The sequence below is a fragment of the Drosophila arizonae genome, chromosome 2 (assembly GCF_054131065.1).
Source record: "Drosophila arizonae isolate 15081-1271.41 chromosome 2, UAZ_ARI_1.0, whole genome shotgun sequence".
Taxonomy (NCBI): Eukaryota; Metazoa; Arthropoda; class Insecta; order Diptera; family Drosophilidae; genus Drosophila; species Drosophila arizonae.
The window spans coordinates 26,068-48,303 of NC_142922.1; the positions used below are offsets into that span (position 1 = coordinate 26,068).

Sequence of the window (22,236 nt, forward strand, 5' to 3'; positions counted from 1 at the left end):
TCCTATCGCCAATAATTATTATCTATTGCTAATTCTTATTGTTCATAGTCTTTTACTTGCCATATATTCATGTTATTACATTCGATAACTCGCCGATAATTACATATGTAACAACTTTGCACTTTGTGTTGACAGTTGTGCAGATTCTTATAGCCATTGAAACTTAAATGTAAATATGTAAAGTATATTATTATTCTTATCAATTTTTATTAACTTTATGCAATTAAAACTATTTTTTAACTTATACATGTAATGGAGAAAATGACCAGACCTTGTCTCGACTTTTCTCTATAACTCCAATTGGCCACTTTGAGCTGATTTCTCACTGCATCTTGCAGATGCTTATAAATGAAATATCTGAATTATATTAAATAATGCTACTTCTTACTATTGTAAAATATTAATCTTAATTAACTACTTAGTCTATTATCAGCTATTCAAGCACTCTTTTGTATCTTATTACCTTAAATTTGCTCTTTATCTTTATATTTTGTAAAATTAAGCTGCACTGTTATTTTTGTGCACTTATTGCTATTTAAATTAATTCATATTATGAAAAGTTACGACAAATATCGACCTTTTGTATACTTTTAAGTATCTATAGGCGCTAATCATATTCTTAAGAAATGCTATTGTAAAGTATTGTTTGAATAAAAAGTATCTCCACTCTCTCTTCCCCTCGCCATGCAGCTGCAGGACAGCTGATCATGTTTGAGATGGGAAGAAGGGGAGATCATTATTGTGTGTTCTCTTGTAACATACGAACAGAAAAAAAAAAAGAGTTGTAATTTAAATCTATTTAAATCGGTGTTTTTGCAATTGAATTTTGCAAATTAAATTGCTGCAATGCCTAGGGGCTATACTGCAGATGACGGTGACGAGGATATGGACGTGGAAGTCGAATTATTAATCGACTCGCAGCCACTAGCGCCTGCGCCCACGCCATTAAAAGTGCCGGTGAAGAAAAGTGTGGTTACGGCACGACCAACAACTTCTCGAGCTGCGGCTCAGCAATTAAAGGCAAAACCATCCACTTCTGCGGAATCTATGGTCGCCGAATATCTTGCTGCAAAAAATGCAATTCAAAGTGCTACAAAGCCGCTCTCTAGTGAGAGAGCAGCAAAGAGGACTGCTGAAAAAGGCGACAGCCCAAAGAAGAAGACTGCGCAGCTGGACGCAGTTGATCTGGATGGCAGCGATGAGGACTGCCTGCAACTTGACGACTCTGCGCGGACCACCAGGACTGAGGACACACAGCAAGTGGCAACTGGCCTCGTTAATAAAGCTCGCACAGCTGCAAAAGTGCAAGCTATGCCACCTAATGCTGCCGCTGCAGCTGCTATTAGTGCTGCCGCCGTTACTGCTGCTGCCGCTGCCACTACAACTGGAGCCAGCCATGCGCAACCGAGTGCAAAGCCAGCGCCGCTATTTCTTGCCAACGTCACGGACATAATGCCGCTTCTAATTCGCCTGGATGATGCTATCGGCCAGGAGAGCTACACCACCAAGCCGGCTGCTAACCACGGCATTCGGGTCCAGTGCAAGGACGTCGCCACGCACCGCAAATTGGTAAAGTACCTCGATGCTAATGCAATTGAAAATTACACATTTCAATTAAAATGCGAGCGCGGCTATAGAGCTGTTATTCGGCATCTGCACTTTTCCACTCCGGATCACTATATCCGTGAGCAGTTGGCCAAATTAGGCCACGAAGTTCGCTTCTTAAGAGGCATTAAATCACGCTTCTCTAAAGAGCCGCTTGACCTCTTTGAGGTTGAGTTGGCCGTCAGCGCAAACAACGCAGAATTGCTGCAAATTACGGCCATTGGCAACCAGCGTGTCAAAATTGAGCGGCCGTATAAAACAAATGAAATTGCTCAATGCCATAGGTGCCAAAAATTCGGGCACACAAAGAATTATTGCCGTCGCCCCTTCGCCTGCGTCAAGTGCGGCGCCAATCATGCTTCCACGGACTGTGGCAAGCAAAAAGGCGACCAAACTCCAGCAAAGTGTGCCAATTGCTCCGGCCCACATGCCGCGAGCTACAAAGGCTGCCCTTCTTATAAAGAAGCGTGCAAGAAGCGCGAAAATGAAAGTGCCACGCAACTAGCTAAAGTCATTAGCAACTTAGCCAAGCCAGCTGCCACTACTGCTGCTCAGAGCAGTCGAGCAAGTATACCAAACATGTCTAATATGCCAAATCTTTTACAGCAAGCCCCCCCTCAGTCACGACCGCAAACTGTTAGTGCAGGGCCCAGTTATTCGGCTGCTCTTCGGGCTGGCCTTCAATTTGCTCAGCCTGTCGGACCGGCAGCTATTAGCAGCAAACAGCGTCAGTCGAGGCAAAAAGCCACCAAAGTTAACCAGCAACAACAACAGCAGCAGCAACAAGTCCGTTTGCCTAGGCAGGCAAGCGCACAGCGGCCGCTGCAGCCAAAACGCAGCCGTAGCCTAAGTACGCGCCGTAGGCATCAGCAACCTTTGGATGGGAGTGCGCATCCTATTAGTGGGGGTGTTCATTTTCAACGCTTCGAGCAGCCAATAAATGCGAATATGCCAAGCATGCCAGTACAAGTTAGCTCTAGATTAGAGGCTAAATTAGATAAACTCATTGAGATGATGACCACTGTCTTTGCCTTCTTGATGGCCAGAGTTGGTCCCAATGAGCCTTCAAATGTCTAGTAATGTATCCACTTCCCCAAATGCCAGTAGACGCAGCGCTGCACTGCAGCATGCTGTAACTCAACGTGTCAACAACATCAAGATATCTTTTTGGAATGCTGCCGGTGTCAAGAAAAAGCTTAATGAGCTCAATCTATATCTCGTCAAGCATGATGTAGACATAATGCTAGTGTCTGAGACGCATCTGACTGATAGCGATAGCATTGCTATTAATGGCTATATTGTTTATTTAGCAAACCACCCTTCAAACAGGCGTAGAGGAGGTGCAGCTTTCATAATTAAACAACATATATGCCATTATGCTATGCGCTTTACATCTAACGACTCGCATCAATCTGTCGAAGTTTCAGTCAGCCTGCAAAATGGCCGTCATATCAATATTGTCTCAATCTACTGCCCGCCGCAAGTCATCTGGTCTGGGCAAGATTTCAACAACCTGCTATCTTCTCTGGGTGACACTTTTATAGTCGGTGGTGACTGGAATGCGAAAAGTCAGTGGTGGGGCAACGCCAGATCTTGTCTCCGTGGCCGAATGCTAGTCAATAGTATTCTACAAGTGAATTGCAACATTCTGGCAACTGGGTCGCCCACCCATTTTCCGTTTAATTCGCGCCAAACTCCGTCTGCCATTGACTTTGCGCTATTTAAAGGCATCAGGCGAGATTTGCTGACCATCACTGACTCTTTCGAGCTTAGCTCTGATCATCTCCCGTTGCAAGTTCAGCTGGTTGAGAAGCCTGTCACCAGCAGAGCAAAAGGCCATCTACTTGATCTGAACGCTAACATCAACAAATTTCAGAGCTATCTAAACGACAAAATCTTGCTCAACACTGAGATCAACAGTGCTGACGATATTGATGATGCGGTCAATATTTTTGTAAAAAACATTGAAGATGCTGCAAACTATGCGAATGCACAGCACCCACGCACGATAAAGAGGACTAGATATCGCGTAAATAGACAGACTCTGCAACTTATCGAGGCCCATAAGCAAATCAAGCGCTATCTGACTCGAAGTCGCAATCCGATGCTTAAGATGCTCTGCAACAGGCTATCGAATCGCATACGCAAAGAGCTTATAAATGCTAGGCAGAAGTATGAGGAAGAGCTATTTAGATCTATCGATCCAACTGATAGATATAGTATGCAGAAGCTCTGGCGACTGACCAACGAGATCAAGCGGCAGCCTGCTCCAAATCTACCGCTGTTGAAGTCCTCCAGTGGCAATGGCTCTAATGCGCAAAATGTCTGGTGCAAGACAACAGCCGAGAAGGCCGAAACATTTGCTGCAAGTCTTGAGCAGCGTTTTCAGCCAATCGTGTCTACGCCGCCCAGTGATCTGGCCGAGATCGAGGCTCAAGTTAGCCAGCCATCTTTGACTGCTTCAGTCTCATTTCGGCCAGTCACTGCGGCTGAGGTCATCAGTCACATCAGCACGCTAGAGAACAAAAAAGCTGCTGGATTGGATCAAATTGATAATCACACTATTAAAGCGCTGCCATTGAAGGCCGTGTTGTATCTTGTGCTCATTTGCAACAACTCACTACGACTGAGTCATTTCCCCTCGAGCTGGAAGCTAGCTGTGGTGAAGATGGTGCATAAGCCTGGCAAGCCTACGCACCATGTTGCATCATACAGGCCAATAAGTCTGCTGTCTGGCCTCTCTAAGATACTTGAGTATCTAATTTTGAGCCGTATGCTGGAGCAAGATACTCTTGTAAATGCGATTCCAAATCATCAATTTGGATTCCGCAAGGCGCATTCAGCTGAGCAGCAATTGGGTCGAGTTACTCAATTTATTATTAAAGCGTTTGATGACCGCAAATACTGCTCTGCTGTCTATATGGATATCAAGGAAGCCTTTGATCGAGTGTGGCATACAGGCTTGAAATATAAGCTCAAGATGCTATTGCCGGATGCTCTCTACCGCATCCTCTGCTGCTACTTAGTTGATCGGACGTTTATTGTTGAGTGTCACGGTGGCTGTCGCTCAGGTATTAAGCAAATTCACGCTGGTGTGCCTCAAGGTAGCTTGCTCGGGCCTATCTTGTATAATATATACACCAGCGACATACCAAGGCCAACTCGCCTACGTGGGATATTGATTGCCACTTATGCTGACGACGTCATCGTTCTTTCGGCTGACTCTCGTCAATCAGTCGCGCTCAGTCAGCAGCAGGCGTATATGGATAGTTTGGCTGAATGGGCAAGCAAGTGGTGCATTACAATTAATGCAAACAAGACTATGCATATCATGCATACGCTTAGAGTTATAGCGCCATATCAGGCTATTCGCATTGGCAACGAAACCATTGAAAATGACACTTCTCATTCATATTTGGGTGTTACTCTAGATACGAAACTGCGCTTCTCACAACATGTCACTACGGTCGTTACTAGGGTTAGGGCTAGGCTTAAAAAGATAGATTGGCTCATCAATAAAGACAGTAAATTGACTCTAAGGACTAAAGTCATCATATACAAGCAGCTAGTTGCTCCACTTTGGCAATACTCGCTGCCTGTATGGGGTGCTTTGCTATCTGAGGCGCAATTCAGCCGCATTCGAGTCGTACACAACAAAGCTCTGAGAGCCATTTCTGGTGCTCAGTACTTTGTTTCGAACGCGCGCATCAGAGCTGATCTAGAAGTTTTATCTGCGGATGATATACTCAACAATCTCTGCGCCAAATACTATGATCGACTCCGGGTCCATACCAACAACTTGGCCAAAAACATTGCCTACGACCCGTTCATCCCACAGCGGATAACATTGGCAAGATACACGAGTCTCGTAAGCATGCATTTGGCCAATGACATTGCTCTACGCACCCAGCGACAACTACAACGGGAAGCCGACGAAATTGCTGAAAGTAGGGAGCGATTCCTTCGCCGACGTGAGGCTCAGCAACGCAACGAAGCTGCACAAACAGCAGCCCACCAGCCGCAACGACTACCTGTTTTCGAGAGTATTGCGCCAATGCCGCGGCCACTACCACCACCATCACCACTTGCTGCCTATAGGGTCGTATTTGGATCACATAGAGATCAAAGCTAATTTTAGCTTAAGCCCGTATTGGAGAAAATGACCAGACTTTGTCTCGACTTTTCTCTATTATTCCAATTGGCCACTTGGGGCTATTTTTCTCTGTGCATCTTGTAGATGCTTATAAATGAAAAAATTGAATTATATTAATTAATGCTATCTATTACTATTGTTAAACTTTTATCTTACTCATCTAATTAGTCTATGTAAGCTACTCAAGCACTTTATTGTTATTTTGAATTATCTTTAATTTGCTCTTTTTATTAGTATTTTGTAACATTAAGCTGCACTGTTATTTTTGTGCACTTATGGCCATTTAAATTTAATCATTTAATGAAAAGTTTCGACAAATATAGTCCTTTTTAGATTTTAGTTATCTCATAGGCGCTATTTATATTTATAAAAAAATGCTATTGTGAAGTATTAAATAAATAAAGAGTATCCCCGTACTCTTCCCCTCATCATGCAGCTGCAGGTCAGCTGTTCATGTACGAGAATGGGAAGAGGCGGAGATCATTAATGTGTGTTCTTCATAGGCATACGAACAGAAAAATTCAACCGCATTCGAGTCGTACACAACAAAGCTCTAAGAGCCATTTCTGGTGCTCAGTACTTTGTTTCGAACGCGCGCATCAGAGCTGATTTGGAAGTTTCATCTGCGGATGATATATTCAACACTCTCTGCGCCAAATACTATGATCGACTCCGGGTCCATAGCAACAACTTGGCCAAAAACATTGCCTACGACCCGTTCATCCCACAGCGGATAACATTGGCAAGATACACGAGTCTCGTAAGCATGCATTTGGCCAATGACATTGCTCTACGCACCCAGCGACAACTACAACGGGAAGCCGACGAAATTGCTGAAAGTAGGGAGCGATTCCTTCGCCGACGTGAGGCTCAGCAACGCAACGAAGCTGCACAAACAGCAGCCCACCAGCCGCAACGACTACCTGTTTTCGAGGGTATTGCGCCAATGCCGCGGCCACTACCACCATCATCACCACTTGCTGCCTATAGGGTCGTATTTGGATCACATAGAGATCAAAGCTAATTTTAGCTTAAGCCCGTATTGGAGAAAATGACCAGACTTTGTCTCGACTTTTCTCTATTATTCCAATTGGCCACTTGGGGCTATTTTTCTCTGTGCATCTTGTAGATGCTTATAAATGAAAAAATTGAATTATATTAATTAATGCCATCTATTACTATTGTTAAACTTATATCTTACTCATCTAATTAGTCTATTGTAAGCTACTCAAGCACTTTATTGTTATTTTGAATTATCTTTAATTTGCTCTTTTTATTAGTATTTTGTAGCATTAAGCTGCACTGTTATTTTTGTGCACTTATGGCCATTTAAATTTAATCATTTAATGAAAAGTTTCGACAAATATAGTCCTTTTTAGATTTTAATTATCTCATAGGCGCTATTTATATTTATAAAAAAAATGCTATTGTGAAGTATTAAATAAATAAAGAGTATCCCCGTACTCTTCCCCTCATCATGCAGCTGCAGGTCAGCTGTTCATGTACGAGAATGGGAAGAGGCGGAGATCACTAATGTGTGTAAAAAAAAAAAAAAAAAAAAAGGACCGCCAGGACTGAGGACACGCAGCGAGAGGCAACTTGCCTCGCCAATAAAGCTTGCACAGCCGCAAAAGTGCAAGTTATGCCACCTAATGCTGCCACTGCAGCTGCTATTAGTGCTGCCGCCGTTACTGCTGCTGCCGCCGCCACTACAACTGGAGCCAGCCATGCGCAACCGAGTGCAAAGCCAGCGCCGCTATTTATCGCCAACGTGACGGATATTATGCCTCTGCTATTACGCCTGGATGACGCTGTTGGCCAGGACAATTACTCCACCAAGCCTGCTGCTAACCACGGCATTCGTGTCCAGTGCAAGGACGTTGCCACGCACCGCAAGTTGGTAAGATATCTCGACGCAAATTCAATTGAGAATTACACATTTCAATTGAAATGCGAGCGCGGCTATAGAGCTGTTATTCGGCATCTGCACTTCTCCACTCCGGATCACTATATCCGTGAGCAGTTGGCCAAATTAGGGCACGAAGTTCGCTTCTTAAGAGGCATTAAATCACGCTTCTCTAAAGAGCCGCTTGACCTCTTTGAGGTTGAGTTGGCCGCCAGTGCAAACAATGCCGATTTGCTGCAAATAACTGCCATTGGCAATCAGCGTGTAAAAATTGAGCGGCCGTACAAATCAAGTGAAATTGCCCAATGCCATAGGTGCCAGAAATTTGGGCACACAAAAAATTATTGCCGTCGCCCCTTCGCCTGCGTCAAGTGCGGCGCCAATCATGCTTCCACGGACTGTGGCAAGCAAAAAGGCGACCAAACTCCAGCGAAGTGTGCCAATTGCTCCGGCCCACATGCCGCGAGCTACAAAGGCTGCCCTTCTTATAAAGAAGCGTGCAAGAAGCGCGAAAATGAAAGTGCCACGCAGCTAGCAAAGGTCATAAACAGTTTAGCCAAGCCTGCTCCCACTGCAGCTGCTCAGAGCAATCGAGCAAATATGCCAAATTTGTCAAATATGCCAAATCTTTTTCAGCAAGCCCCCCCTCAGTCACGACCGCAAACTGTTAGTGCAGGGCCCAGTTATTCGGCTGCTCTTCGGGCGGGCCTTCAATTTGCTCAGCCTGTCGGGCCGGCAGCTATTAGCAGCAAACAGCGTCAATCGAGGCAAAATGTCACCAAACGTAGCCAACAACAACAACTTTTGCAACAGCAACAACAGCAACAGCAGCAGCAACAAGTCCGCTTGCCTAGTCAGGCAAGCGCGCAGCGGCCGCCGCAGCCAAAACGTAGCCGTAGTCTGAGTACGCGCCGTAGGCATCCGCAACCAATAGATGGGGGTGCGCATCCTGTTAGTGGGGGTGTTTATTTTCAACGTTTCGAGCAGCCAATAAATGCGAATATGCCAAGCATGCCAGTACAAGTTAGCTCTAGATTAGAGGCTAAATTAGATAAACTCATTGAGATGATGACCACTGTCTTTGCCTTCTTGATGGCCAGAGTTGGTCCCAATGAGCCTTCAAATGTCTAGTAATGTATCCACTTCCCCAAATGCCAGTAGACGCAGCGCTGCACTGCAGCATGCTGTAACTCAACGTGTCAACAACATCAAGATATCTTTTTGGAATGCTGCCGGTGTCAAGAAAAAGCTTAATGAGCTCAATCTATATCTCGTCAAGCACGATATAGACATAATGCTAGTGTCTGAGACGCATCTGACTGATAGCGATAGCATTGCTATTAATGGCTATATTGTTTATTTAGCAAATCACCCCTCAAACAGGCGCAGAGGAGGTGCAGCCTTTATAATTAAACAACATATATGCCATTATGCTATGCGCTTTACATCTTACGACTCGCATCAATCTGTCGAAGTTTCAGTCAGCCTGCAAAATGGCCGTCATATCAATATTGTCTCAATCTACTGCCCGCCGCAAGTCATCTGGTCTGGGCAAGATTTCAACAACCTGCTATCTTCTCTGGGTGACACTTTTATAGTCGGTGGTGACTGGAATGCGAAAAGTCAGTGGTGGGGCAACGCCAGATCTTGTCTCCGTGGCCGAATGCTAGTCAATAGTATTCTACAAGTGAATTGCAACATTCTGGCAACTGGGTCGCCCACCCATTTTCCGTTTAATTCAGCGCCAAACTCCGTCTGCCATTGACTTTGCGCTATTTAAAGGTATCAGGCGAGATTTGCTGACCATCACTGACTCTTTCGAGCTTAGCTCTGATCATCTCCCGTTGCAAGTTCAGCTGGTTGAGAAGCCTGTCACCAGCAGAGCAAAAGGCCATCTACTTGATCTGAACGCTAACATCAACAAATTTCAGAGCTATCTAAACGACAAAATCTTGCTCAACACTGAGATCAACAGTGCTGACGATATTGATGATGCGGTCAATATTTTTGTAAAAAACATTGAAGATGCTGCAAACTATGCGAATGCACAGCACCCACGCACGATAAAGAGGACTAGATATCGAGTAAATAGACAGACTCTGCAACTTATCGAGGCCCATAAGCAAGTCAAGCGCTATCTTACTCGAAGTCGCAATCCGATGCTTAAGATGCTCTGCAACAGGCTATCGAATCGCATACGCAAAGAGCTCATATATGCTAGGCAGAAGTATGAGGAAGAGCTATTTAGATCTATCGATCCAACTGATAGATATAGTATGCAGAAGCTCTGGCGGCTGACCAACGAGATCAAGCGGCAGCCTGCTCCAAATCTACCGCTGTTGAAGTCCTCCAGTGGCAATGGCTCTAATGCGCAAAATGTCTGGTGCAAGACAACAGCCGAGAAGGCCGAAACATTTGCTGCGAGTCTTGAGCAGCGTTTTCAGCCAATCGTGACTACGCCGCCCAGTGATCTGGCCGAGATCGAGGCTCAAGTTAGCCAGCCATCTTTGACTGCTTCAGTCTCATTTCGGCCAGTCACTGCGGCTGAGGTCATCAGTCACATCAGCACGCTAGAGAACAAAAAAGCGGCTGGATTGGATCAAATTGATAATCACACCATTAAAGCGCTGCCGATGAAGGCTATTCTGTATCTCGTCTTGATATGCAATAACTCTTTTAGACTGGGTCATTTCCCCTCTTGCTGGAAGTTAGCGATGGTGAAGATGGTGCATAAGCCTGGCAAGCCTACGCAACACGTCGCATCATACAGGCCAATAAGTCTGCTGTCTGGCCTCTCAAAGATACTCGAGTATCTTATTTTGAGCCGTATGCTGGAGCAAGATACTCTTGTAAATGCGATTCCCAGCCACCAGTTTGGATTCCGCAAGGCGCACTCAGCTGAACAGCAATTGGGTCGAGTCACCCAATTTATTATTAAAGCGTTTGATGACCATAAATACTGCTCTGCTGTGTACATGGATATCAAAGAAGCCTTTGATCGAGTGTGGCATACAGGCTTGAAGTATAAGCTCAAGATGCTATTGCCGGATGCTCTCTACCGCATCCTCTGCTGCTATCTAACAGATCGCACTTTTATTATTGAGTGTCACGGTGGCTGTCGCTCAGGTATTAAGCAAATTCACGCTGGTGTGCCACAAGGTAGCTTGCTCGGGCCTATCTTGTACAATGTGTACACCAGCGATATACCGAGGCCAGCTTATCCGCGAGGGACTTTGATTGCCACTTATGCTGACGACGTCATCGTTCTTTCGGCTGACTCTCGTCAAGCAGTCGCGCTCAGTCAGCAGCAGGCGTATATGGATAGTTTGGCTGAATGGGCGAGCAAGTGGTGCATTACAATTAATGCAAACAAGACTATGCATATCATGCATACGCTAAGAGTTATAGCGCCATATCAGGCTATTCGCATTGGCAACGAAACCATTGAAAATGGCACTTCTCATTCATATTTGGGTGTTACTCTAGATACGAAACTGCGCTTCTCACAACATGTCACTACGGTCGTTACTAGGGTTAGGGCTAGGCTTAAAAAGATAGATTGGCTCATCAATAAAGACAGTAAATTGAGTCTAAGGACTAAAGTCATCATATACAAGCAGCTAGTTGCTCCACTTTGGCAATACTCGCTGCCTGTATGGGGCGCTCTGCTATCTGAGGCGCAATTCAGCCGCATTCGAGTCGTTCACAATAAAGCTCTGAGAGCCATTTCTGGTGCTCAGTACTTCATCTCGAACACTCGCATCAGAACTGAACTGGACGTCTTGTCTGCAGATGAGATACTCAATAATCTTTGCGCTAAATACTACGACAGACTTCGCGCTCATAGCAACAATCTGGCCAAAAACATAGCCTATGACCCGTTTATCCCACAGCGGATAACTTTGGCTAGATACACGAGTCTCGTTAACACGCATTTAGCCAACGATATTGCATTACGCACTCAGCGGCAACTGCAAAGAGAAGCCGACGAAATAGCTGAAAGCAGAGAACGATTCCTTCGCCGACGGGAGGCCCAGCAACGCAACGAAGCCGCACAAGCAGCAGCCCACCAGCCGCAACGACTACCTGTTTTCGAGGGTATTGCGCCAATGCCGCGGCCACTACCACCACCATCACCACTTGCTGCCTATAGGGTCGTATTTGGATCACATAGAGATCTAAGTTAAGTATTAACACTAATTGACAATTCAAAAATTTTATTTTCGGCACATATATATGTGCAGCGAACATATGCGATGGCGCTTGCGCCTAAAATGCACATTTTAAGCCTACTTAAAACTAACTTAAATACGCGCCCTATTGGCTATGCAGCCCATATGGCTAAGTCTCCTTGCTGTACTTCATGTATTCTGCAAAGAAAAAATCAACATTAATAATCTTTGAATGTTTTTATTCACTTCTGCAAAATTCACTTACCTGCTAGTCAACTTGCAATTAATGAAGTTCGGCTATTTCCAGCTTTGCGCCCCTCTGCACTTTGTATGGTAGCAGCTATTTTTTATATAAAGATAATAATCAATTAATATTAATTATCATCTTTATTAATATCACGTTTACAATTTCTAATTTTTATTTTGCAAAACTCACCTGCTAGTCAGCTTGCACTTAATGCAATTCCGCTGTCTACAGTATTGCGCCCGTCTGTATTTCGTATAATAGCAGCCACATTTATATAAAAATATGATAATTAATTAATATTAATTATTCATATAATTAATTTCAATTAATTATTTGTTAATATTTAAACTTACCAATTAGCAGCATAAAATTTGCATTTAATGCAATTTTCAATCAGCTGTTTTTGTTTGTTTTGATTATGCACTCCGATAGGCACAAAGCCAGGGGTGCATCGTCACTTTCCAAATTGCATTTGCGATACATCGAACGAAAATTAATTAAATCAAAACTGCTAAAATGAATTGTTAAACTATTTCTATTTAATTATCTATATTAATTGTCATAAACTTTTTGTAATTTAAGTTAATTTTAGCTTAAGCCCATATTTGAGAAAATGACCAGACTTTGTCTCGACTTTTCTCTATTATTCCAATTGGCCACTTTGGGCTATTTTCTCTGTGCATCTTGTAGATGCTTATAATGAAATAATTGAATTATATTAATTAATGCCATCTATTACTATTGTTAAACTTAAATCTTACTTATCTATTTAGTCGTTAATCAGTTACTCAAGCACTTTATTGTTAATTTGTATTATCTTTAAATTGCTCTTATATAAGTATTTTGTAAAATTAAGCTGCACTGTTATTTTTGTGCACTTATGGCTATTTAAATTGAATCATTATATGATAAGTTTCGACAAATATTGTCCTTTTTAGATTTTAATTATCTCATAGGCGCTATTTATATTTACATAAAATGCTATTGTGAAGTATTAAATAAATAAAGACTATCCCCGTACTCTTCCCCTCTTCATGCAGCTGCAGGTCAGCTGTTCATGTACGAGAATGGGAAGAGGCGGAGATCATTAATGTGTGTTCTTCATAGACATACGAACAGAAAATGCGCCAAATACTATGATCGACTCCGGGTCCATACCAACAACTTGGCCAAAAACATTGCCTACGACCCGTTCATCCCACAGCGGATAACATTGGCAAGATACACGAGTCTCGTAAGCATGCATTTGGCCAATGACATTGCTCTACGCACCCAGCGACAACTACAACGGGAAGCCGACGAAATTGCTGAAAGTAGGGAGCGATTCCTTCGCCGACGTGAGGCTCAGCAACGCAACGAAGCTGCACAAACAGCAGCCCACCAGCCGCAACGACTACCTGTTTTCGAGGGTATTGCGCCAATGCCGCGGCCACTACCACCACCATCACCACTTGCTGCCTATAGGGTCGTATTTGGATCACATAGAGATCAAAGCTAATTTTAGCTTAAGCCCGTATTGGAGAAAATGACCAGACTTTGTCTCGACTTTTCTCTATTATTCCAATTGGCCACTTGGGGCTATTTTTCTCTGTGCATCTTGTAGATGCTTATAAATGAAAAAATTGAATTATATTAATTAATGCTATCTATTACTATTGTAAAACTTTTATCTTACTCATCTAATTAGTCTATTGTAAGCTACTCAAGCACTTTATTGTTATTTTGAATTATCTTTAATTTGCTCTTTATATTAGTATTTTGTAACATTAAGCTGCACTGTTATTTTTGTGCACTTATGGCCATTTAAATTTAATCATTTAATGAAAAGTTTCGACAAATATAGTCCTTTTTAGATTTTAGTTATCTCATAGGCGCTATTTATATTTATAAAAAAATGCTATTGTGAAGTATTAAATAAATAAAGAGTATCCCCGTACTCTTCCCCTCATCATGCAGCTGCAGGTCAGCTGTTCATGTACGAGAATGGGAAGAGGCGGAGATCATTAATGTGTGTTCTTCATAGACATACGAACAGAAAAATTTATTATTAAAGCGTTTGATGACCATAAATACTGCTCTGCTGTGTACATGGATATCAAAGAAGCCTTTGATCGAGTGTGGCATACAGGCTTGAAGTATAAGCTCAAGATGCTATTGCCGGATGCTCTCTACCGCATCCTCTGCTGCTATCTAACAGATCGCACTTTTATTATTGAGTGTCACGGTGGCTGTCGCTCAGGTATTAAGCAAATTCACGCTGGTGTGCCACAAGGTAGCTTGCTCGGGCCTATCTTGTACAATGTGTACACCAGCGATATACCGAGGCCAGCTTATCCGCGAGGGACTTTGATTGCCACTTATGCTGACGACGTCATCGTTCTTTCGGCTGACTCTCGTCAAGCAGTCGCGCTCAGTCAGCAGCAGGCGTATATGGATAGTTTGGCTGAATGGGCGAGCAAGTGGTGCATTACAATTAATGCAAACAAGACTATGCATATCATGCATACGCTAAGAGTTATAGCGCCATATCAGGCTATTCGCATTGGCAACGAAACCATTGAAAATGGCACTTCTCATTCATATTTGGGTGTTACTCTAGATACGAAACTGCGCTTCTCACAACATGTCACTACGGTCGTTACTAGGGTTAGGGCTAGGCTTAAAAAGATAGATTGGCTCATCAATAAAGACAGTAAATTGACTCTAAGGACTAAAGTCATCATATACAAGCAGCTAGTTGCTCCACTTTGGCAATACTCGCTGCCTGTATGGGGCGCTCTGTTATCTGAGGCGCAATTCAGCCGCATTCGAGTCGTTCACAATAAAGCTCTGAGAGCCATTTCTGGTGCTCAGTACTTCATCTCGAACACTCGCATCAGAACTGAACTGGACGTCTTGTCTGCAGATGAGATACTCAATAATCTTTGCGCTAAATACTACGACAGACTTCGCGCTCATAGCAACAATCTGGCCAAAAACATAGCCTATGACCCGTTTATCCCACAGCGGATAACTTTGGCTAGATACACGAGTCTCGTTAACACGCATTTAGCCAACGATATTGCATTACGCACTCAGCGGCAACTGCAAAGAGAAGCCGACGAAATAGCTGAAAGCAGAGAACGATTCCTTCGCCGACGGGAGGCCCAGCAACGCAACGAAGCCGCACAAGCAGCAGCCCACCAGCCGCAACGACTACCTGTTTTCGAGGGTATTGCGCCAATGCCGCGGCCACTACCACCACCATCACCACTTGCTGCCTATAGGGTCGTATTTGGATCACATAGAGATCTAAGTTAAGTATTAACACTAATTGACAATTCAAAAATTTTATTTTCGGCACATATATATGTGCAGCGAACATATGCGACGGCGCTTGCGCCTAAAATGCACATTTTAAGCCTACTTAAAACTAACTTAAATACGCGCCCTATTGGCTATGCAGCCCATATGGCTAAGTCTCCTTGCTGTACTTCATGTATTCTGCAAAGAAAAAATCAACATTAATAATCTTTGAATGTTTTTATTAACTTCTGCAAAATTCACTTACCTGCTAGTCAACTTGCAATTAATGAAGTTCGGCTATTTCCAGCTTTGCGCCCCTCTGCACTTTGTATGGTAGCAGCTATTTTTTATATAAAGATAATAATCAATTAATATTAATTATCATCTTTATTAATATCACGTTTACAATTTCTAATTTTTATTTTGCAAAACTCACCTGCTAGTCAGCTTGCACTTAATGCAATTCCGCTGTCTACAGTATTGCGCCCGTCTGTATTTCGTATAATAGCAGCCACATTTATAAAAAAAATATGATAATTAATTAATATTAATTATTCATATAATTAATTTCAATTAATTATTTGTTAATATTTAAACTTACCAATTAGCAGCATAAAATTTGCATTTAATGCAATTTTCAATCAGCTGTTTTTTGTTTTTGTTTTGATTATGCACTCCGATAGGCACAAAGCCAGGGGTGCATCGTCACTTTCCAAATTGCATTTGCGATACATCGAACGAAAATTAATTAAATCAAAACTGCTAAAATGAATTGTTAAACTATTTCTATTTAATTATCTATATTAATTGTCATAAACTTTTTGTAATTTAAGTTAATTTTAGCTTAAGCCCATATTTGAGAAAATGACCAGACTTTGTCTCGACTTTTCTCTATTATTCCAATTGGCCACTTTGGGCTATTTTCTCTGTGCATCTTGTAGATGCTTATTAATGAAATAATTGAATTATATTAATTAATGCCATCTATTACTATTGTTAAACTTAAATCTTAATTATCTATTTAGTCGTTAATCAGTTACTCAAGCACTTTATTGTTAATTTGTATTATCTTTAAATTGCTCTTATATAAGTATTTTGTAAAATTAAGCTGCACTGTTATTTTTGTGCACTTATGGCTATTTAAATTGAATCATTATATGATAAGTTTCGACAAATATTGTCCTTTTTAGATTTTAATTATCTCATAGGCGCTATTTATATTTACATAAAATGCTATTGTGAAGTATTAAATAAATAAAGACTATCCCCGTACTCTTCCCCTCATCATGCAGCTGCAGGTCAGCTGTTCATGTACGAGAATGGGAAGAGGCGGAGATCATTAATGTGTGTTCTTCATAGACATACGAACAGAAAAAAAAAGATCGCACTTTCATTGTTGAGTGCCACGGTGGCTGTCGCTCAGGTATCAAACAGATTCACGCTGGTGTGCCACAAGGTAGTTTGCTCGGGCCAATATTGTATAATATATACACCAGCGATATGCCAAGGCCAACTTGTCTGCGTGGGATTCTTATAGCTACTTATGCTGACGACGTCATCGTTCTTTCGGCAGACTTTCGTCAAGCAGATGCGCTTAATCAGCAGCAAGCTTACATGGATAGATTGGCTGAATGGGCGAGCAAGTGGTGCATTACGATTAATGCAAACAAGACTATGCATATCATGCATACGCTTCGAGTTATAGCGCCATATCAGGCTATTCGTATTGGCAACGAAACTATTGAAAATGGCACCTCACATTCGTATTTGGGCGTTACTCTAGACACAAAACTACGATTCTCACAACATGTCACTACGGTCGTTACTAGGGTCAGGGCTAGGCTTAAAAAGATAGATTGGCTCATCAATAAAGACAGTAAATTGACTCTAAGGACTAAAGTCATCATATACAAGCAGCTAGTTGCTCCACTTTGGCAATACTCGCTGCCTGTATGGGGTGCTTTGCTATCTGAGGCGCAATTCAGCCGCATTCGAGTCGTACACAACAAAGCTCTGAGAGCCATTTCTGGTGCTCAGTACTTTGTTTCGAACGCGCGCATCAGAGCTGATCTAGAAGTTTTATCTGCGGATGATATATTCAACAATCTCTGCGCCAAATACTATGATCGACTCCGGGTCCATACCAACAACTTGGCCAAAAACATTGCCTACGACCCGTTCATCCCACAGCGGATAACATTGGCAAGATACACGAGTCTCGTAAGCATGCATTTAGCCAATGACATTGCTCTACGCACCCAGCGACAACTACAACGGGAAGCCGATGAAATTGCTGAAAGTAGGGAGCGATTCCTTCGCCGACGGGAGGCTCAGCAACGCAACGAAGCTGCACAAACAGCAGCCCACCAGCCGCAACGACTACCTGTTTTCGAGGGTATTGCGCCAATGCCGCGGCCACTACCACCACCATCACCACTTGCTGCCTATAGGGTCGTATTTGGATCACATAGGGATCAGAGTTAAGTAATTACACTATTTAAACACAAATTAAACACTCAGTTACAATTTCAAAATTTTATTTTCGGCACATACATATATATGTGCACGGAACATATGTGACGGCGCTTGCGCCTTAAATGCACATTTTGTAATTAACTAAAAACTAACTTAAATATACGCCCTATTGGCTGTGCAGCCCACTTGGCTAAGTCTCCTTGCCGTAGTTGATGTGCTCTGCAAAGAAAAAATCAACATTAATAATCTTTTAATGTTTTTATTAACTTCTGCAAAATTCACTTACCTGCTAATCAGCTCGCAATTAATGAAATTCGGCTATTTCCAGCTTTGCGCCCCTCTGCACTTTGTATGGTAGCAGCTGTTTATATATAAAGATAATAATTAATTAATATTAATGGTTAACTTTATTAATATCACTTTTTCAATTGTTAATTTTTTATATTGCAAAACTCACCTGCTAGTCAGCTTGCAATTAATGCAATCCTGCTATATTCAGTATTGCGCCCGTCTGTATTCCGTATTACAGCAGCCACATATATATAAAAAGATAATAATTAATTAATATTAATTATTAATATCATTAATTTCAATTATTTACTTGTTATTATTTAAACTTACCAATTAGCAGCATAAAATTTGCATTTAATGCAATTTTCAATCAGCTGTTTTTGTTTTGTTTTGATTATGCACCCCGATAGGCACAACGCCAGGGGTGCATCGTCACTTACTCAATTGCACTTGCGATATATCGAATGAATGTTAATGAAATCAAAACTGCTAAAATGAATTGTTAAACTATTTTTAATTAATTATCTATATTAATTATCATTTACTTTTTGTAATTTAAGCTAATTTTAGCTTAAGCCCGCATTGGAGAAAATGACCAGACTTTGTCTCGACTTTTCTCTATTATTCCAATTGGCCACTTCGGGCTATTTTTCTCTGTGCATCTTGTAGATGCTTATAAATGAAAAAATTGAATTATATTAATTAATGCCATCTATTACTATTGTTAAACTTATATCTTACTCATCTAATTAGTCTATTGTAAGCTACTCAAGCACTTTATTGTTATTTTGAATTATCTTTAATTTGCTCTTTTATTAGTATTTTGTAACATTAAGCTGCACTGTTATTTTTGTGCACTTATGGCCATTTAAATTTATTCATTTAATGAAAAGTTTCGACAAATATAGTCCTTTTTAGATTTTAATTATCTCATAGGCGCTATTTATATTTATATAAAAATGCTATTGTGAAGTATTAAATAAATAAAGAGTATCCCCGTACTCTTCCCCTCATCATGCAGCTGCAGGTCAGCTGTTCATGTACGAGAATGGGAAGAGGCGGAGATCACTAATGTGTGTTCTTTTTAGACATACGAACAGAAACACCAGTGCCTCATGGATGCACACTGGCCACGCACTAACGCTTAATGGCTGCCAATCCGGACGACGAGCTGCGCGGGACGCACGCATTCCACTGATGACAACGTATGCAGCCGCACACTGAAATATAAATGAACCACAAGCCATAATCAGCGTTAGATGACAACAAGAGGGCTACTTATCTGACGAGCTGCGACCATTCCAGCGACGAAGAAGGATGTCCACGATGACTGCCACCAATGTACCTGCAAATAGAATAAGTTAGATTAATATTAATGTTTAATGTTTATGTTAAATGTTAAATGTTAATTTATTTCTCACTTATTGTCACTGATTGTAATTGTCTTTGTACCACAAATGTCATTACGAGTTAAGTTTTACATGTGTTGTAATAGTGATGTAAGAATATGTTAATTGTAAGTAATCACTATCGGTAACGATCAAATTGTTAATGTTAGTCAATAAGATAGTTACCGATGACAAGATAGCGGCCAATAATTACAAAAACACCAACAACCAACAAGTGCCTGAAGATGCTGTGACTCCCACTCACAAAATGTTGCTCTCGAATGAGTAATGAGGTTGAGTACGTGAGCGCGTTCGGACGTGCACACCGCAGAGCGCGAGGCCGGCGGGCAATTAGTAGTCAGACTATGTAAAGTTTATATCATAAGTCAAGACTACGGTGAATAATAAAAAGAGAGGCAACTTGCCTCGCCAATAAAGCTTGCACAGCCGCAAAAGTGCAAGTTATGCCACCTAATGCTGCCGCTGCAGCTGCTATTAGTGCTGCCGCCGTTACTGCTGCTGCCGCCGCCACTACAACTGGAGCCAGCCATGCGCAACCGAGTGCAAAGCCAGCGCCGCTATTTATCGCCAACGTGACGGATATTATGCCTCTGCTAATACGCCTGGATGACGCTATTGGCCAGGACAATTACTCCACCAAGCCTGCTGCTAACCACGGCATTCGTGTCCAGTGCAAGGACGTCGCCACGCACCGCAAATTGGTAAAGTACCTCGATGCTAATGCAATTGAAAATTACACATTTCAATTAAAATGCGAGCGCGGCTATAGAGCTGTTATTCGGCATCTGCACTTCTCCACTCCGGATCACTATATCCGTGAGCAGTTGGCCAAATTAGGGCACGAAGTTCGCTTCTTAAGAGGCATTAAATCACGCTTCTCTAAGGAGCCGCTTGACCTCTTTGAGGTTGAGTTGGCCGCCAGCGCAAACAACGCAGAATTGCTGCAAATTACTGCCATCGGCAATCAGCGCGTCAAAATTGAGAAGGCCGTACAAATCCAGCGAAGTTGCTCAATGCCATAGGATGCCAGAAATTTGGGCATACTAAAAATTATTGCCGTCGCCCCTTTGCCTGCGTCAAGTGCGGCGCCAATCATGCTTCCACGGACTGTGGCAAGCAAAAAGGCGACCAAACTCCAGCAAAGTGTGCCAATTGCTCCGGCCCACATGCCGCGAGCTACAAAGGCTGCCCTTCTTATAAAGAAGCGTGCAAGAAGCGCGAAAATGAAAGTGCCACGCAACTAGCTAAAGTCATTAGCAATTTAGCCAAGCCAGCTGCCACTACTGCTGCTCAGAGCAGTCGAGCAAATATGCCAAACATGTCTAATATGCCAAATCTTTTACAGCAAGCCCCCCCTCAGTCACGACCGCAAACTGTTAGTGCAGGGCCCAGCTATTCGGCTGCTCTTCGGGCGGGCCTTCAATTTGCTCAGCCTGTCGGACCGGCAGCTATTAGCAGCAAACAGCGTCAGTCTAGGCAAAAAGCCACCAAAGTTAGCCAGCAACAACAACAACAGCAGCAACAACAACAACAGCAACAAGTTCGTTTGCCTAGGCAGGCAAGCGCGCAGCGGCCGCCGCAGCCAAAACGTAGCCGTAGTCTGAGTACGCGCCGTAGGCATCCGCAACCAATAGATGGGGGTGCGCATCCTGTTAGTGGGGGTGTTCATTTTCAACGTTTCGAGCAGCCAATGAATGCGAATGTGCCAAGTATGCCAGTGCAAGTTAGCTTTAGATTAGAGGCTAAAATAGACAAACTCATTGAGATGATGACCACCCTCACGGCCTGCCTGTTGGCCCAATTTGGTCCCAATGAGCGCTTAAATGTCTAACAATGTATCCACTTCCCCAAATGCCAGTAGACGCAGCGCTGCACTGCAGCCTGCTGTATCTCAACGTGTCAACAACATGAACATATCTTTTTGGAATGCTGCCGGTGTCAAGAAAAAGCTTAATGAGCTCAATCTTATCTCGTCAAGCACGATGTAGACATAATGCTAGTGTCTGAGACGCATCTGACTGATAGCGATAGCATTGCTATTAATGGTTATATTGTTTATTTAGCAAATCACCCCTCAAACAGGCGCAGAGGAGGTGCAGCCTTTATAATTAAACAACAGATATGCCATTATGCTATGCGCTTTACATCTAACGACTCGCATCAATCTGTCGAAGTCTCAGTCAGCCTGCAAAATGGCCGTCACATTAATATTGTCTCAATCTACTGCCCGCCGCAAGTTATCTGGTCTGGGCAAGATTTCAACAACCTGCTATCTTCTCTGGGTGACACTTTTATAGTCGGTGGTGACTGGAATGCGAAAAGTCAGTGGTGGGGCAACGCCAGATCTTGTCTCCGTGGCCGAATGCTAGTCAATAGTATTCTACAAGTGAATTGCAACATTCTGGCAACTGGGTCGCCCACCCATTTTCCGTTTAATTCACGCCAAACTCCGTCTGCCATTGACTTTGCGCTATTTAAAGGTATCAGGCGAGATTTGCTTGCCATCACTGACTCTTTCGAGCTTAGCTCTGATCATCTCCCGTTGCAAGTTCAGCTGGTTGAGAAGCCTGTCACCAGCAGAGCAAAAGGCCATCTACTTGATCTGAACGCTAACATCAACAAATTTCAGAGCTATCTAAACGACAAAATCTTGCTCAACACTGAGATCAACAGTGCTGACGATATTGATGATG

At 42.7% G+C, this 22,236-nt stretch overlaps 2 protein-coding genes and 2 long non-coding RNA genes across 6 annotated transcripts; 2 read left to right on the plus strand and 2 right to left on the minus strand.

Moving 5' to 3' along the window:
• The first annotated feature begins 22 nt into the window (after positions 1–22).
• Positions 23–2,857, plus strand: LOC149270146 (uncharacterized). Its single transcript, XM_089462765.1, has 2 exons — positions 23–169; positions 270–2,857. Exon 2 carries the CDS (start codon positions 847–849, stop codon positions 2,680–2,682), a length of 1,836 nt encoding a protein of 611 aa, XP_089318891.1. The 5' UTR covers positions 23–169; positions 270–846; the 3' UTR covers positions 2,683–2,857.
• A 12,539-nt stretch (positions 2,858–15,396) lies between these two features.
• LOC149270147 (uncharacterized) lies at positions 15,397–16,730 on the minus strand. Of its 2 annotated transcripts, XR_016268652.1 has the most exons (4): positions 15,970–16,730; positions 15,805–15,858; positions 15,634–15,708; positions 15,397–15,566 (listed from the first exon to the last, which is right to left on the minus strand). It is a non-coding gene; the product is annotated as an uncharacterized LOC149270147 (long non-coding RNA). The 2 variants fall into 2 exon arrangements; XR_016268651.1 differs by lacking the exon at positions 15,970–16,730 and having other exon boundaries at positions 15,805–15,953.
• Positions 16,731–17,888: 1,158 nt separating this feature from the next.
• Positions 17,889–19,499, minus strand: LOC149270148 (uncharacterized). 2 transcript variants are annotated; one of them, XR_016268656.1, is made up of 4 exons: positions 18,465–19,499; positions 18,301–18,354; positions 18,130–18,204; positions 17,889–18,062 (listed from the first exon to the last, which is right to left on the minus strand). It is a non-coding gene; the product is annotated as an uncharacterized LOC149270148 (long non-coding RNA). The 2 variants fall into 2 exon arrangements; XR_016268655.1 differs by lacking the exon at positions 18,465–19,499 and having other exon boundaries at positions 18,301–18,458.
• Positions 19,500–19,934: 435 nt separating this feature from the next.
• Positions 19,935–21,503, plus strand: LOC149270149 (uncharacterized). The gene is made up of 2 exons (XM_089462766.1): positions 19,935–20,244; positions 20,889–21,503. The coding sequence occupies exons 1-2, from the start codon at positions 19,987–19,989 to the stop codon at positions 21,372–21,374; spliced, it is 744 nt and encodes a 247-aa protein (XP_089318892.1). The 5' UTR covers positions 19,935–19,986; the 3' UTR covers positions 21,375–21,503.
• Positions 21,504–22,236: the final 733 nt, after the last annotated feature.

What these genes read in the sequence shown, in the direction of transcription:
- LOC149270146 (XM_089462765.1), top strand. Translation starts at nt 847, where the DNA reads ATGCCTAGGGGCTATACTGCAGATGACGGTGACGAGGATATGGACGTG.
- LOC149270149 (XM_089462766.1), top strand. Translation starts at nt 19,987, where the DNA reads ATGCCACCTAATGCTGCCGCTGCAGCTGCTATTAGTGCTGCCGCCGTT. An exon ending in TCGCCACGCACCGCAAATTG is followed by an intron (nt 20,245 to 20,888) that starts GTAAAGTACCTC and finishes AATCTTTTACAG; the next exon opens with CAAGCCCCCCCTCAGTCACG.